Source organism: Orbicella franksi, chromosome 10 (assembly GCF_964199315.1).
Source record: "Orbicella franksi chromosome 10, jaOrbFran1.1, whole genome shotgun sequence".
In the NCBI taxonomy this organism is placed as follows: domain Eukaryota; kingdom Metazoa; phylum Cnidaria; class Anthozoa; order Scleractinia; family Merulinidae; genus Orbicella; species Orbicella franksi.
Genome location: NC_138154.1, coordinates 14,792,841 through 14,807,508, shown reverse-complemented (window position 1 = coordinate 14,807,508; position 14,668 = coordinate 14,792,841). Strand labels below are relative to the sequence as shown.

General features: G+C 38.7%; 2 protein-coding genes across 2 annotated transcripts in view; one reads left to right on the top strand and one right to left on the bottom strand.

Annotated features, from left to right (window-relative positions):
- Positions 1-14,668, top strand: part of LOC145500342 (glutamate receptor ionotropic, kainate 2-like) — a 230,248-nt gene that overhangs the window by 79,036 nt on the left and 136,544 nt on the right. The window lies entirely within an intron of this gene.
- Positions 3,430-8,262, bottom strand: LOC145499789 (uncharacterized). Its single transcript, XM_081479314.1, has 6 exons — positions 7,954-8,262; positions 7,738-7,833; positions 6,672-6,839; positions 6,083-6,184; positions 5,340-5,496; positions 3,430-4,518 (listed from the first exon to the last, which is right to left on the bottom strand). Exons 1-6 carry the CDS (start codon positions 7,954-7,956, stop codon positions 4,415-4,417), a joined length of 630 nt encoding a protein of 209 aa, XP_081335440.1. The 5' UTR covers positions 7,957-8,262; the 3' UTR covers positions 3,430-4,414.

Here is a 14,668-nt window from a genome sequence, read left to right as displayed (position 1 = left end):
TATCTTAAATTTAAAATTTTTGTCACTGTGAATATATTTTTATTAGTTTTGTTTGATTTTTTATTGTGATATCTTCACTAATATTGATGCTACCTTGCTGGTGTTTATTGTTATTATTATTCTTATAGTAGTAACTGTTCAGTGTTGTGGTAATTCTTTCTTTAATAGTATTTTTTTTAATGGTTTGAAATCTGGCCCGGGTTGTTTGAAAGCCGGTTAGCGCTAACCCAGGTAATATATTTGTTTTGTATAGAAATAACTTTCACTGTTTATGGTTGTGTAGTTTTAAAATGAATCAAACTCAAAACTGAAAGACAAACAACATGAACAGAAAACTGGACTGAAAAGTTACAAAAAATAAAGGCAATCAAAATTCTCTCTAATCCTGGGTTAGTTTAATCAGGCTTTGAACAACCCAGCCCTGGATATTTGAGACTGTGGCGCCAAACACTCGCGATTTGGCGCTGATTCAACAAGAATGGAGAAAATAACGGAGACGCAACGAGTTAAGAATGTGAGGTAAATAAGTACTCAAGTACAAAAACATAATTATGTACCAGTATTGGTACAATATTGGTTTATTGCAAGAGGTATATGGAGAGACTGTTGCTAAGTTTAAATTTATAGCACTCGAGTGAAATAAAGTCTCGTCAAGTCGCCTTAAGTCCCCTTAAATCGCCTTAAGTCACTTTAAGTCGCCTTAAGTCGCGTAAAATCGCCTTAAATCGCCTAAAGTCGCAATGTTTTTTCTGCGAATTTTGCTTTAAAAGTCGGCTAAAGTCGCCTTAAATCGCCCAAAGTCGCCTTAAGTTACGGCGACTTAAGGTCCCAGAATAGGCCTCTAATTCTTAGCAGTGTCGGATACAATGGCCTTCATTAATGGAACTCAGCCGAAGCCTTTTCCTGTAAGTTGCACTTGTAAATATGGATCGTCATCTGTTACATATATAAACGACTCCGAGGTCCCTAGCACGACATGAAACAAGCCACCCTCAACTCCTTTTTTGCGTGTAACGCTTTCGTTATTTTGCTCGTCCTCGATAAAAGCTGCTTGTACACCTATTGAAGTAAGAAACCTGGCTCGGTCCTGCATAAGCGAGTTGAGCAGAGCTCATCTACGCAACATCGACGATGATCAGGATGGAGCGAAAAATTTCGAATTTTCCTGAAGCCGTTGGCTGTGAAACTAAAACATCTTTTCCTTTTAACAAATTCAAAATGGCGTCCTGCTGTGTTTTCCTAAATTTGTCGATGAGAAAGCGCTCTAAAACACACTTTGTAGCAGAAGAAACTCATCAGCACTGACATCCGCCATGTTGGATAAACAAGTGAAAGAATCGACCAATCACAGGGAAGCCTGCTCGATTCGAGCAGGCTTGGCTGTGATTGGTCCAAAAAAACAATGGGTAGACCAGTGATCCGGCCGCGGTGTGGGGCGAGGAACGCGGGCTCACTAAGCGGCGGGAAATCGAGCCTAGGTTTTACACAGCAATCCTAAAATGGAAACAGGTCACGTGGCCACTCACATGATCTTTCACGCAGTCACAGCTGACCAAAAAAATGCTCGCATCAGAGTATTGCACCGGCGGGTCAGCGGAAAATCCGTTTCTTTCCGCGGGTGTCTTGAAGCCAAGACCGAAGACCCCTCGAAAACGAAGATCCCCTAGCTAGAAAACGAAGACCCCGAAAACGAAGACCACCTGGAAAACGAATACCTCGAAAACGAAGACCACCCCCTAGAAAACGAAGACCTCGAAAACCAAGTCCCCCTCGAAATTCTATCTGTGAGGCGAAAGATCGATGGCACAACGCTTCGTTCGGTCACGTATATATTGATAATGTTAAATTAAACTTAGCAGAAATTCAGATGAAATGTTGATTCAAATCACTGAATGTGATTAAACTGTATAGATACGTCGTGTTACGTGTCTGTTGAAATCCTGTCTTATCAACGCATCTTGTTTCTTTTCTTGTTATTGTCGTGTTGTTTTTCGTGGGAGCAGATAACATGCATGGCGATGCTTCTATATATTTTGTGTTCGTCTATCGGAGAAGAGTATGGGTGTTGGTAAATCTAAGACCCCTCAAAAACTAACACCTAAGACCCCGTAACCCGTAATTTCGTACTACGAAAACTAAGACGCTCGACGTAAACTGATGTATAAAAACGTCGAATTACGGGTTACGTGTCATTTTTTGCTGTGTAAACGCCATTGCAGCGCGGGAGCTTATGTAAATTCCGTTGTCAGTTGCCAGTCCTTACCAGCTGGGGAAGCTTGAACTTCCGAAACGTCGATATCATTCGAGATCGTACCCAGTCTAACAAACAAGAAGTCTTCTGTTAATTTTAGCTCATTTACATGCATTTATTTCACAATGCTTCCCGAATTACAAAAATGGTTATCTTGGTAGACTTATCTTCGTGTCTTCGTTTTCTAAGGGGTCTTCCGTCTTCGTTTTCTAGGGTTTCTTCGTTTACGAGGTAAGGTATTCGTTTTATAGGGGGTCTTCGTTTTCTAGGGGCTCTTCGTGTCTTCGTTTTCTAGGGGGTCTTCGTTTTCGAGGGGCCTTCGCTTTCTAGGCGTCTTGAATGAAACTATATATATATGCTTTCCACTTAATATTACACAGAAAGCAGGAGCCCATCCTATCAGGGACAGAAATAAAATATAGAGATTTTGGCAAATAAATGCACTCCCGTTGAAGTTAAGGGGGCAGTCTGGTTAAATGCCTTGTTTTTCCTATATTTCAGCACTTTTTCATAAAAATCTCGCCCAGATTTCATTCAGTCGAGAAAATTCCTCAACAAATTTTGAAGTCCTTAGCACAGTCAATGTTTGAGAATTTTTTGATGATTTGTGGATTGTTTTGAAGGAATAAAAGTTGGGGGGGGGGGGGGGCTTGAAAGTAGAAAACAATGAAAAATTGGAAAATATTGGATTTGATGAGGTTTAATTATAAGTTATGGTCTTGTTTACCAGTAGGTGGATTAGGTTGTGTGAGAGTGTCGATATGTTAACGGGGGTAATATTGAATACAATATTCCGTTATTGAGGGCAATACAAACTGCAATGTTACCCAGTTCATATTGGCCATATCTCCCTTGCTATACAATCAGAGCCGCCCCAAGCTTTTCCAACATTTGGTAATTAAGGGGTTCATTCAACTGTAATCCGCCTCGTAGAACAAAAGAAAACGAGGCCTAACCTCGTCTTGTTTTCATGTATGTAAATCGGAGGTGACGTGCTGTTGAGTACAGCAAAGTTTTACCGCCTCCACAAAATAAAGTATGGAATGTGGGCAATAGAATAAAGGCGACTTGATATAGTGTCATTCGGAATGTCAACAGTAGGGTGTTATGTGAATTGTGAGGGCAGCAAAGTGGAATGCTAATGCACGACCTCTTCCCCCCCCCCCCCACCCACCCACTAGGCGTCCCCCATATCAATAGAGAACAATTCACAAATGGTACAACGAGATCGTAAGAGAGCAAGTTACTTGCTACGATTTCCGTCTTCAATCCGACTAGCACTAGTTGTTTTGTTGTTTGTTACGCACTCTGGCTAATAGAGCAAAACAAAACCTTGCTCTTTTTCCCACGAAAGAACACCGTGAAACAAAATTCCAATAGATGAACTTATAATTGAATGTCATCCAGTGCAAGAGACGTTTTAAAAGGCTTAACCAATTAAAGTAGATCAGATTTTTTCCCAATTCTTTTGCTGTGTTCATGTTATTCGAAGTGTAACAACTGTGGGGTCAAAAGAAATCGCGTGACCGTGGGAAACCCTGGACAGAAACAATAGAAATGAACTACACACACATCTCTTCCCCAAGCAAGTGGCTTTATTTATAGCTACTTCCTTTACAACTGTTTATTCCACACATAAAAATCAAAAACTTCTTCGAAAAATCTTTTCGTTTATAATTTTGCTACTTAACGGACCTTACACGCGCAACTAAACAGAAAACATGATTTGAAGCAGCGAGTTAATTACTCTGTATAGATTAAAAAGATCGATTCTTAGTTTTGCGATGAACCTGGAAAGAACATTTCGCATCAGTCTGGGACTAAAAGCATCGTTAGTTGTTTCAAGTTTTTATTTTGACAAAACTCGTTTCTCAGTTTCTGCATGATGTTCTCATCGTTAGTTGCAACAGTAATCCAGGTCATCAGTTACTCTGATTGCTCTTATTTTGTAATGGCTTTCAAGATTTAAACTATATTTACTCCGTAAGGAATCTAAAACCGTTTCTGCGAAACAAAATTAAGGGCACCGAAGTTCCAATCAAATGATGCTCTCAGAAGTTAAAGACTTGAAAGTAACACTAAACGAGGTACACTACTATGAAATCTGTCCCTAGCCACCTTCAAAATATCTTGCGGTTATACAAGTGAGTCAGGAGGTTTTGTTCACCAGCATCCTATCAACCTATAAATCCTTATTATAAGGCAACCGTTACCATTGCAGATTGTGATTTTTGTTACCCGATACCAACAGGTTCGGCGCTTTTGTCCTGCAACACAATAAAAAAACAGTCGGATAACATGGCTAAATCCCCTTTCATTCCCATTATTTTGGAAGTTACGTTTCGTAATAAACCTCCATCCTCCTCCTATCTCTAAAATCCCCCACTACCCTTAAGTGCTTTCTTAGATTTTCTGGAAAAGCTAATGGTGGAAGACAAGACTGTATGCACTGTACACTGAAGATTAAACTGTACACTAAAGATTATAAGAATTCATAGATCAGCAAAACATTCTGGTCGTTTTGATGACCGGGTCGGTGCCTCTTGCTCAGCACTTTTCTCCATTGCTTCGGTTTTAAATTCCAGGAGTTAGTTAGTGCTTTGAAAACGATCTTGAGTGTTTAATTCCTCTAATATGCGTGACTCACTTCTCTGTACTAGGAAATCCTATTATATTCTTGAGCAGAAATTCTCGTAAACATAACCGTAAATTCGACAACCTAAACGTTTTCTTTTAATATTCTTGTGAGACGCACTGAAAAAGTAAAAAACGCCAACACTCAAAATTGGCAACCTTATTGGCAAAACTTAACCATTCTTCAAAAACGGTTTAGAAACAATCATTTGTTTTTAGAGATCCAATGAGTTTAGACTTTCAGGTAGACAGTTGAATTAAACCCCATACGAGATTATTTAAACGCATTTTACCTCTTTAAGAAAGCCCTCTGCCATACATTCTCTATCCCCTTTTGTGAGGGCTGAATTTATACCATTCGGAGAAGTTTGGTGAACAGTTGTCTAGACTACCTCTTGGTAAATATGCTTAATGATCTTTATCAGTCCGAGTAGGAAACAACAGTTTAACTTACGTTTCGGAGGTTCCTCCGCCAGTACAGTCTTGACGCGATAGATAGGCAGCTTGGCACACAGGTCAGCCATTTCATCACTCAGAAACGAGCGATCATTAACAGCGCCATCAACTACATAGTCGTACTTTCTATTTTCAGGCTTTTTCTGTGAAGAGCCCTGAATGCAAGAAGGGACTGTTAGTTGTTCTAATAGCAATTTATGTATATTTTAAATATGGGGTAGGTGTTTGTTTGAGACTTATTTAATCAACTGTAATTATGATAACCGTTGTTTCTAATTTGTCAATCGCGAATAGTAAACTAAATGAATACAAAAAAAAGTCATGCACAGTTCAATGTTACTTTCTTTGTTTACTTCGATATCAGCCGGTGAAAACCACATCAGTTCCACCAGTGATAATAACTGAAAAAAACTGTATGTACTACATGAATTTTTCTTAAAACAAGTAGTACAAAAAAAAAAAACAATAATAAAAGGCAATCGCAATGTTTATAAATTGTTTGGCACATAAAACAGGAGCCTTTAAAACGGTAAATCAAATCAAATCAATCATTAGTTTCAAGAGCCATACTGTATATAACCGCTGCCATGGAAACGGTCCATATGGCAAAAATCTAACCAAGAAAGAACCAATCAGAACGCTCGGTAATTATGGCTCTTGTTTGACTTTATTCAGCTAAACCGAAACGATCTACAATAGCCCAGGACTGAATGCCTTAAAAACAAATCAAGTGTCAATTACCATATCAAGAAGTTTCTTGAGGTCGGCAGGCTTCGGCATATTGTCAGTGAAGTTGCTCAGAAAACAAGCCTTCTGATTGGACAATCTGTGCATGACCAAGTTCTATGGCAATAGAAAAGAGGAAAAAATTTAGACATGGCATATAAAAGCGGGCGAGGTATTAATTACTTAGGCAACTAGTTGGCCAGCTATTTAGTCAAGTGCCGGCTTTGGGTTGGTGAGTTAGGTAAATGGTGGATTTTGTATGATGTTTGAACTGAGTAAGATACCACTGCAAGAAGGCTGAGGAAGCAAACCTCTAAATAGATTAAGTGAGGAGGAAAGGTACTAAGTACGTAAAAAAGTAACTGTGGTTGAAATGTAACTAATGAAGCAGGCACATAAGAGGGTAGATTAGTAGACAAGCAAGTTAGTACCTGTAGGTGGATAGGTAGATAGACAGCTGGGTAGGTAGGTAGGTAGGTAGGTAGGTAGGTAGGTAGGAAATAGAAGTAGTTAAAATCTATCTTAAATGATGCCACTACCCCGTCCCCCACCTCCACCCCCAACATCGTTATGCTACCCTACCCAGGCCTGCCCTCTTACTTACCAACTTAAAATCGTAAACAACATCGACCTCTCCAGGGGCTGAATCACTGGTATTGCCATTGTCTGGAATGTGGAACTTTTCAGTTTCCTTCTCGGTGTCGATTTCAATACTTTCATCAAGTTCCGTATTTCCATTCTTCACTTTAAGTTTGTACTTTGATACCGCATCCTTCAAAAAAATACAAATAAGATTGATGATCTCCATCTACCTTTGCTTTTACTGTCACACAACCTCTATATTAGTCTACGGACTCGTTCTTCTCGATTAAAAATTCGTCTTCGCATACCGACGCGCAAGTTCTGCTAAGGAGCTTTCGTAAGCAGTTAATTCATCCACAGACTCGAAAAGTGGAAACCATTTTATTTTGCATGATGAATTAAACCACCATAGGAAAGAAATGCTCGAGTAGGTTTCACTTGAGAGTTTAGCGTGTTTCAACTGAGAGCAGACTCAAATCGTTGAAACCATCTTCTACAACAAAACAGTTTAATTATCAAACTTGGTTTTATCTGCCACAGTTTGAGAGGCCTGTTTTCAAACATTTGGAACAGTATCTAGTGAGAAAAGTTGATTTCGTGTCCTTTCACTGATTTCAAAGGTCAAACACTTTATAACAAGTCCAAGCGCGCAAGAATCAATTTCCCGTGCCAGGGTTTGCTAAAATAACTTCTTTTTCGACCTTGAGCAAAAATAAAAATACAACAAGTTTATGAACAACGAAGAATTCTGAATCTCCGTAGCTACGTCAACAAACTGTTGCACGTGCATGTGAGACAGATCTTTCTCTTCATACCGAACCCCATTTCTTTTTGCAATAATAATTTACCCGCTAGAAAAACACATGACGAAGTGCATGTCTCGAGGAATGGAGAAAAACTTAGTTGCAAAACAATGAATTACAGAAAAACAAAAGGAAATCATTAATATTTATTTACCGGCTTCGGCTCGTCTCTAGCCCACGCAAAGCACAGAATCAGATCGGCTCGAATTCCTCTACGAATTACTTGCCTTGAGACTAAAGAATGCACAAGTTATAGAAAAAAACAAAATGAAATCTTTTATGTACCTTAGGTTCGTCTTCCTCTTTTGCACACTTGCAAATTGCCGACGCTGATGCAGTAACAACAAAGAAAGCAAAGCACAGAATAAAGGCTTTGAAATCCTGAAGACAAGAAAAGAGAAATGATATTAGTGTTGAAATGACTTGGCATCTAAGTTTTTCGAAAAAGAATTGAAAATTTTCGTGTTGCTGACAAGTGCAATAATTCTGTAGTAAACCTACCATGTCAGCTTCTCACAGGCTTGTACGAGGAAAGGCTCCAGCTAAGTTCTTGCTTCTTAGAACAGAGTTTTCCAACTACTCCACCGAGTATGAAGGCAGATGCACAAGTCAACTCTTTATATACCATTTGGTGGCGTGTCCGATATTTTCTTGTTCTTAAAATGATATCTTAAATCTCTACCGTTTCAGCTCTATTCATCCGGAACGTATCACAGAGTCAATTGACCCGGGGACCTCTTTTAAGCAGTAGTATCAAAAACAACTCCTGACATTCCCAAGTTCTGATTCCTTCGAACGAACTGAGTCCCGTGATTTAGTCATCTTCAGATGGTATACTAAGATAATAATAGACACTAAGAAAACACGATCGAAAGGTCTTGTTCTTCATTTGGCATTCCTTCTTCCTCGTTTCAGCTCTTCGAAACAAGTTTTTCCTTTCCATGTTTCAGCTCTGAGCACGTGATACCTGTCGCTAAACGTGACCTATGCTTGTCAAACAGGATCAAAATGTTGAAAAGTGATATATATAAGTCGAGTTTCTATATTCATGTCCAAATTACAATTGTCTTTCTTTTTCTATGTTCAACGCCACATGATTTTTTTCAACTTTTCGTGGAAACTTGCCCGCTTCAGTTGACCTAAAGACCTCTTTTCAGCTCCAGCTGAAGTCCTCTATTCATTGTTGGCTTAGAATTGAGTATTTTTTATCTTATTTTTGTTATGGCTTATCGATATCAGTGTACTTGTCAAACGTGAAAGGTCCACCTTCAATTAGCAACAACAAGTAGTTTTTTAGTTTACAGACATGTCGGTTTGCATAAACTGGTCTGCATTTCGGATTTTTCTAATCTGTCGATCAGCAGAAACCGTTACCCAGAGCCATAAAATGCGAGTCATAAGTAAAGGCGCAAGCAAGTGTAAGAAGGAAAAGTACTCAAGCAGTCCGCGTGGTCTGCATTTTGGCGTGACTCATTCCCGGTTTTCGAACGTGACAAGTATAGGGAGAGATACTAAGTGAAGATAGTCGACGCAAACAAATAAAATCAAGCACTTTCTAAAAGGTAATCGAACTTGGCTCTAGCTTCTAACTGTTCACGAAAATAAACGTTAGATTTTTGGGGATTGTCAGTTGAGTTCAGTTGGTTTTACGACAAACATGCGGTCAGCATGTGCATGAAATTTATGACATTAATAGCAGCGGGCAGGTGGAACGTTAAAAGTTTCTTCTTTTAGAGGTTCCAAACATGTATCCAGCTTCTTTTGGGGTTAATCCAAGAGGACGACTCTGTTATAAATATAAATATTCAGGTAGTTATCGGCTAACATACTTTCGCAAATTTCACTGGAAGTCGTCAACGGTCATTGACTTCAATTCTCAGCAAACACAGTTATTGAGTCAAAATGCGACTTTTAGCTTCTTCTTTGACCCTGTAAAATTTCGTATCTGGAAATCGTTTCTTGCAATAATGGTTTCGAAGAGATATCACTGAAAAATGTTTCAATTTAACAAAGCGTTTGCTTTTCTTGGAGTAATTGGTTTCGTTACACTTGGGTCAAAGGTCACGTTTTCAGGAAGAAGTGCTGTATTTAGTTCGCTATCTCAGCGCTCACGATTTCATTTACCCAAAAATTTTATTTCACTAATCTGAAGAATAAACAATGCTCTTTCAGACCAAACTAGTTGCGTTGGGAAAATCCGTGCACCAGAAGGCCTGTACAGGCCCGCAAATGATCCCGGCCCCCAAATGATCCCGGACCGGAAATGATCGCCAGATTGTATCGTAAATGATCCCGGACCGGAAATGGTTGCATTGCCATAAAAGATCGAAAAGTAAGGACTCAGGAATTTGGACAGTGGATTTCAAATTTATGCAATAGTTTTTTTGTTCTATTACTGTGAAACTCAGAAATCCGTGAACATTTGGATTTGATTCCGAAAGGTTAATTTTGTACTGAACCAATCAAAATAAGATTCAGGACACCTCAAAACCACGATTTAGTTTTCTGCTATAATATTCCTAAAATAGTTCTGTTATTAACTATTCACAGTTTTCTGAGTTTCACAGTAACAATACAATATTTTTATAGAACAGTTACTGAATGTAACGCAAGCAAAATGTGCCGCGGTATGAACGATTTGAATGCAAATTTCACAACTTTAAAAATGATATCCAACGTCACGAAAACCTGTGTTTGAAATTTGTAGTTTAGCTACGTCCTTCCTTGAATGACTCTATTAAGTCCGGGCCTGAGATGTATGATAATAAAGGATCAGTTCACAACTGAGAATTCCCGGGCTTTTGGCACAGAGGAGATTGACATTAAAAAAATTACGGAATGCAAATAAATTTATCTAAAGAACACTGCGGTTACTCGCACGAAGCAATCTTGTGCACTTTCGTGGGAGCCGTGCCTGTCTAGGACGTAAGCATAAGAAGTGTACGGGGTAATTTGTGAAACGGTTAATTAGATAGCAGAGCTGAGGCATCTTCGAAGATGCATGTTTCTTTTTGCAGTGCGTTTCTTTACATAAAAATTTATACAGTCGACTCATGTCAATTGGTATTATGCGCAGTTTTGTATTGCTGCTTTTATGCCTGAAGTGCTTGTCTTTTCTTCACCTAAAATAATTGAGAAAATATGTATCCATCGATAGACTTTTCATGGAGTCCACGCCATTCCTAACTTTTGGCGGTGGAATCAGTTCCGGTCCTGGGATCATTTGCAGTCCAATTTGGGGATCATTTGCAGTCCGGACATCACTTGGTGGCCGGGATCATTTGCGGGCCTGTACAGACCTTTTTATCATTTGAAAATAGGCTAAATGTAGACCTCTCGTTTAGCTGTCTTGGGTCGTTAACTTAGAAAACTCATCAAATATTTTAGTTCTAATCAAATCGCGATCTATATAGCTCTAAATATACAAGAAAGGAAGTAAAAATGCGACGGGCCGCTCATTTTCGATCGATTTTAACCGATTTGGGACATCGAAAAGAAAAAAATTGCGTAACAATTTTTTTGGGATTTACCGAACTTAAAACAATGTTTTAGTAGCTAGTACCCGTAGGGCTTCGTTCTGGGCGAGTTTGAAGAAATTCGATTTTTTCGCTATTTCCAAGCCTAGTTGATATTTAGGCGAAGCTGCTCTTAATTCCTCCCGGACATTTTGCTGACATTCCTGTAGGGATTTCCATTTTCCTTATTTTTTCCAGTTGTCGACTCGTAATTACAATGTCTACCTGATATTTTCTGGAGTCATCGCCGGCACCAGTTGAACGTATTACTTAACTCAAGTGACCCAGAAACCTCTTTTAAGCAGTAGTATCAACAACAAACATTTGCACAATCTCTGGACTGAATGACTAAAATATGTGTCACATTCCTGTGTTCTAATTCTTTCAAACCAGCTAGGTGTCGTAACTTCCAAACAAAGCTCATTACTTAGTTATCTTTTCGTGGTACACTAAGATAATACTAAACACTGAAACAACAGTCGTTTCCTTGCTCTTAATATGATATTCGTTTCTTCCTCGTTTCAGCTCTTCAAAAAAAGCTTTACTTTCACATGTGCCAGCTCTGTGCACGTGATACTCTCAGCTGTGTTACACGACGTCTGTCGATAAAATTGCCCTCAAGGCCTTGTTTCAGCTCCAGAGAAAGTTCTCAGTCTTCATTGTTTTTTAAGCATTTTTTCATCCTATCTTGTTATGGCTTATGGATATCACTGTACTTCACTTTCAAACATCAGTTATGGTTTCTGCATTTACTCTACAGTACAGTTGTTTGTTGCTAAATATCAAAGGGTTTTTTTTCTTGAAAGACTAATGGCGTTTTTTTTGCAATATATTCCATGTTTCAACTCTTCTGAGCCTGTAATTAAACTTGACCTCAAGACCTGTTTCCATACTTAATTGAAGTATTTGTCACCCCATCGTATTGCTATTTTTTAATCCCCCATAGTGTTGTCTCAAACATTAATATTGCACAACTTATGGATTTAAGTTTCCTGTTGAGTTTTACCGAGATGTTTCATAAGCCGAAACCTCAGCAATCTGGATTGTTGTCTTCAGTAATCAATTAAACCAAATCATATTCTCATGACCCGAGTGATAAGGAAGTACCGATGAATTTCTATCACACAATAAAATTTTTCCTTGAAAATGTGAGTTAAAGAGTGGATAAAAACAAAATATTTCGTTTAGCTGAACTGAAGAGGAATCTTCTTGTGGAGATAAAAACAGTTCAGGAGGTCACGTTTAGCGACAAGCATCACCACACAGAACTGAAACATGCATGGGATGGGAAACGTTGTACTTGCGCCGCTTCTAATTGCTGAAGGAAGCTGGATTCAGTGTATTTTGGGAAAAGTGCTGAAACGAATACTAGAATAATATATATCAACAATATTTTAAGACAAGGAAACACTTCGGTCAAGCCACCAAATAATATAAACAGTTGACTTGTGCATCTGCCTTCATACTCGTTGGAGCAGTTGGAAAACTCTCTTCTACGAAGAGAAAGAACTTCACCGGCGCCTTTCCTTGTACAAGTGTGAGAAGCTAACATAGTAAGTTTACTTCAGAATTATTGCATTCTTCGCAACCTGAAAGTTTTCAATTATCAAGAACATCTTGCTAAAATAAAACGCAGTAACCGCGAGAAACTGGGTTCAACCGGAGAAATGAAAGTCTTCGAACAGGGAACTAAATAGCAGCTTATATGTGAGCTTTTTACTTCAGTTTTGGCCATGATTACTTTCAAAAGGTTCAATAAGAAATCATGTTTACTGAAGCTGGTTAAGAAGAAATTAATCATTTTTGGTTGGTTCCACAGGTTCCGTTGTTCCGCGGTCTGCTGTTTCCACAGAGTAGTGGATATACTCAAGAGTTTATATACGCTTATGAAAAATCTCAGTAAAACTCAACAGGAAACTTAAATCCATAAGTTGTGCAATATTAATGTTTGAGACAACACTATGGCGGATTAAAAATATAGCAATACGATGGGGTGACAAATACTTCAATTAAGTATGGTCTGCTGGCGCTGAAAACAGGTCTTGAGGTCAAGTTTAGTGACAGGCTCAGGAGAATTGAAACATGGAATTTGGAAAGAAGCCTACAAATATTGCAAGGAAACGCTATTAGTCTTTCAAGAAAAGACCCTTTGATATTTAACAACAAACAACTGTACTGTAGAGTAAATGCAGAAACCATAACTGATGTTTGAAAGTGAAGTACAGTGATATCCATAAGCCACAACAAGATAGGATGAAAAATGCTTGAAAAACAATGAAGACTGAGAACTTTCTCTGGAGCTGAAACGAGGCCTTGAGGTCAATTTTATCGACAGACGTCGTGTAACACAGCTGAGGGTATCACGTGCACTGAGCTGACACATGCGAAAGTATAGCTTTTTTTGAAGAGCTGAAACGAGGAAGAAACGAATATCATATTAAGAACAAGAAAACAATTGTTGTTTCAGTGTTTAGTATTATCTTAGTGTACCACCTGAAGATAACTAAGTAATGAGCTTTGTTTGGAAATTACGGGACCTAGTTGGTTTGAAAGAATTAGAACACAGGAATGTGACACATAGTTTAGTAATTCAGTCCAGAGATTGTGCAAATGTTTGTTGTTGATACTACTGCTTAAAAGAGGTTTCTGGGTCACTTGAGTTAAGTAATACGTTCAACTGTTGCTGGCGATGACTCCAGAAAATATCAGGTAGACATTATAATTACGAGTCGACAACTGGAAAAAAATAAGGAAAATGGAAATCCCTACAGGAATGTCAGCAAAATGTCCGGGAGGAATTAAGAGCAACTTCGCCTAAATATTAACTAGACTTGGAAATAGCGAAAAAATCGAATTTCTTCAAACTCGCCCAGAATGAAGCCCTACGAGTACTAGCTACTAAACATTGTTTTAAGTTCGGTAAATCCCAAAATTTTTTTACGCAATTTTTTTCTTTTCGATGCCCCAAATCGGTTAAAATCGATCGAAAATGAGCGGCCCGTCGCATTTTTACTTCCTTTCTTGTATATTTAGAGCTATATAGATCGCGATTTGATTAGAACTAAAATATTTGACGAGTTTTCTAAGTTAACGACCCAAGACAGCTAAACGAGAGGTCTACATTTAGCCTATTTTCAAATGATAAAAAGGCCTGTACAGGCCCGCAAATGATCCCGGCCACCAAGTGATGTCCGGACTGCAAATGATCCCCAAATTGGACTGCAAATGATCCCAGGACCGGAACTGATTCCACCGCCAAAAGTTAGGAATGGCGTGGACTCCATGAAAAGTCTATCGATGGATACATATTTTCTCAATTATTTTAGGTGAAGAAAAGACAAGCACTTCAGGGATAAAAGCAGCAATACAAAACTGCGCAAAATACCAATTGACATGAGTCGACTGTATAAATTTTTATGTAAAGAAACGCACTGCAAAAAGAAACATGCATCTTCGAAGATACCTCAGCTCTGCTATCTAATTAACCGCTTCACAAATTTCCCTGTACACTTCTTATGCTTGCGTCCAAGATAGGCACGGCTCCCACGAAAGTGCACAAGATTCCTTCGTGCGAGTAACCGCAGTGTTCTTTAGATAGATTTATTTGCATTCCGTACAAGTAGAGCTGTCGCTTTTGCTCGTGCAAAATTTTTTTAATGTCAATAATCTCCTCTGTGCCAAAAGCCCGGGAATTCTCAGTT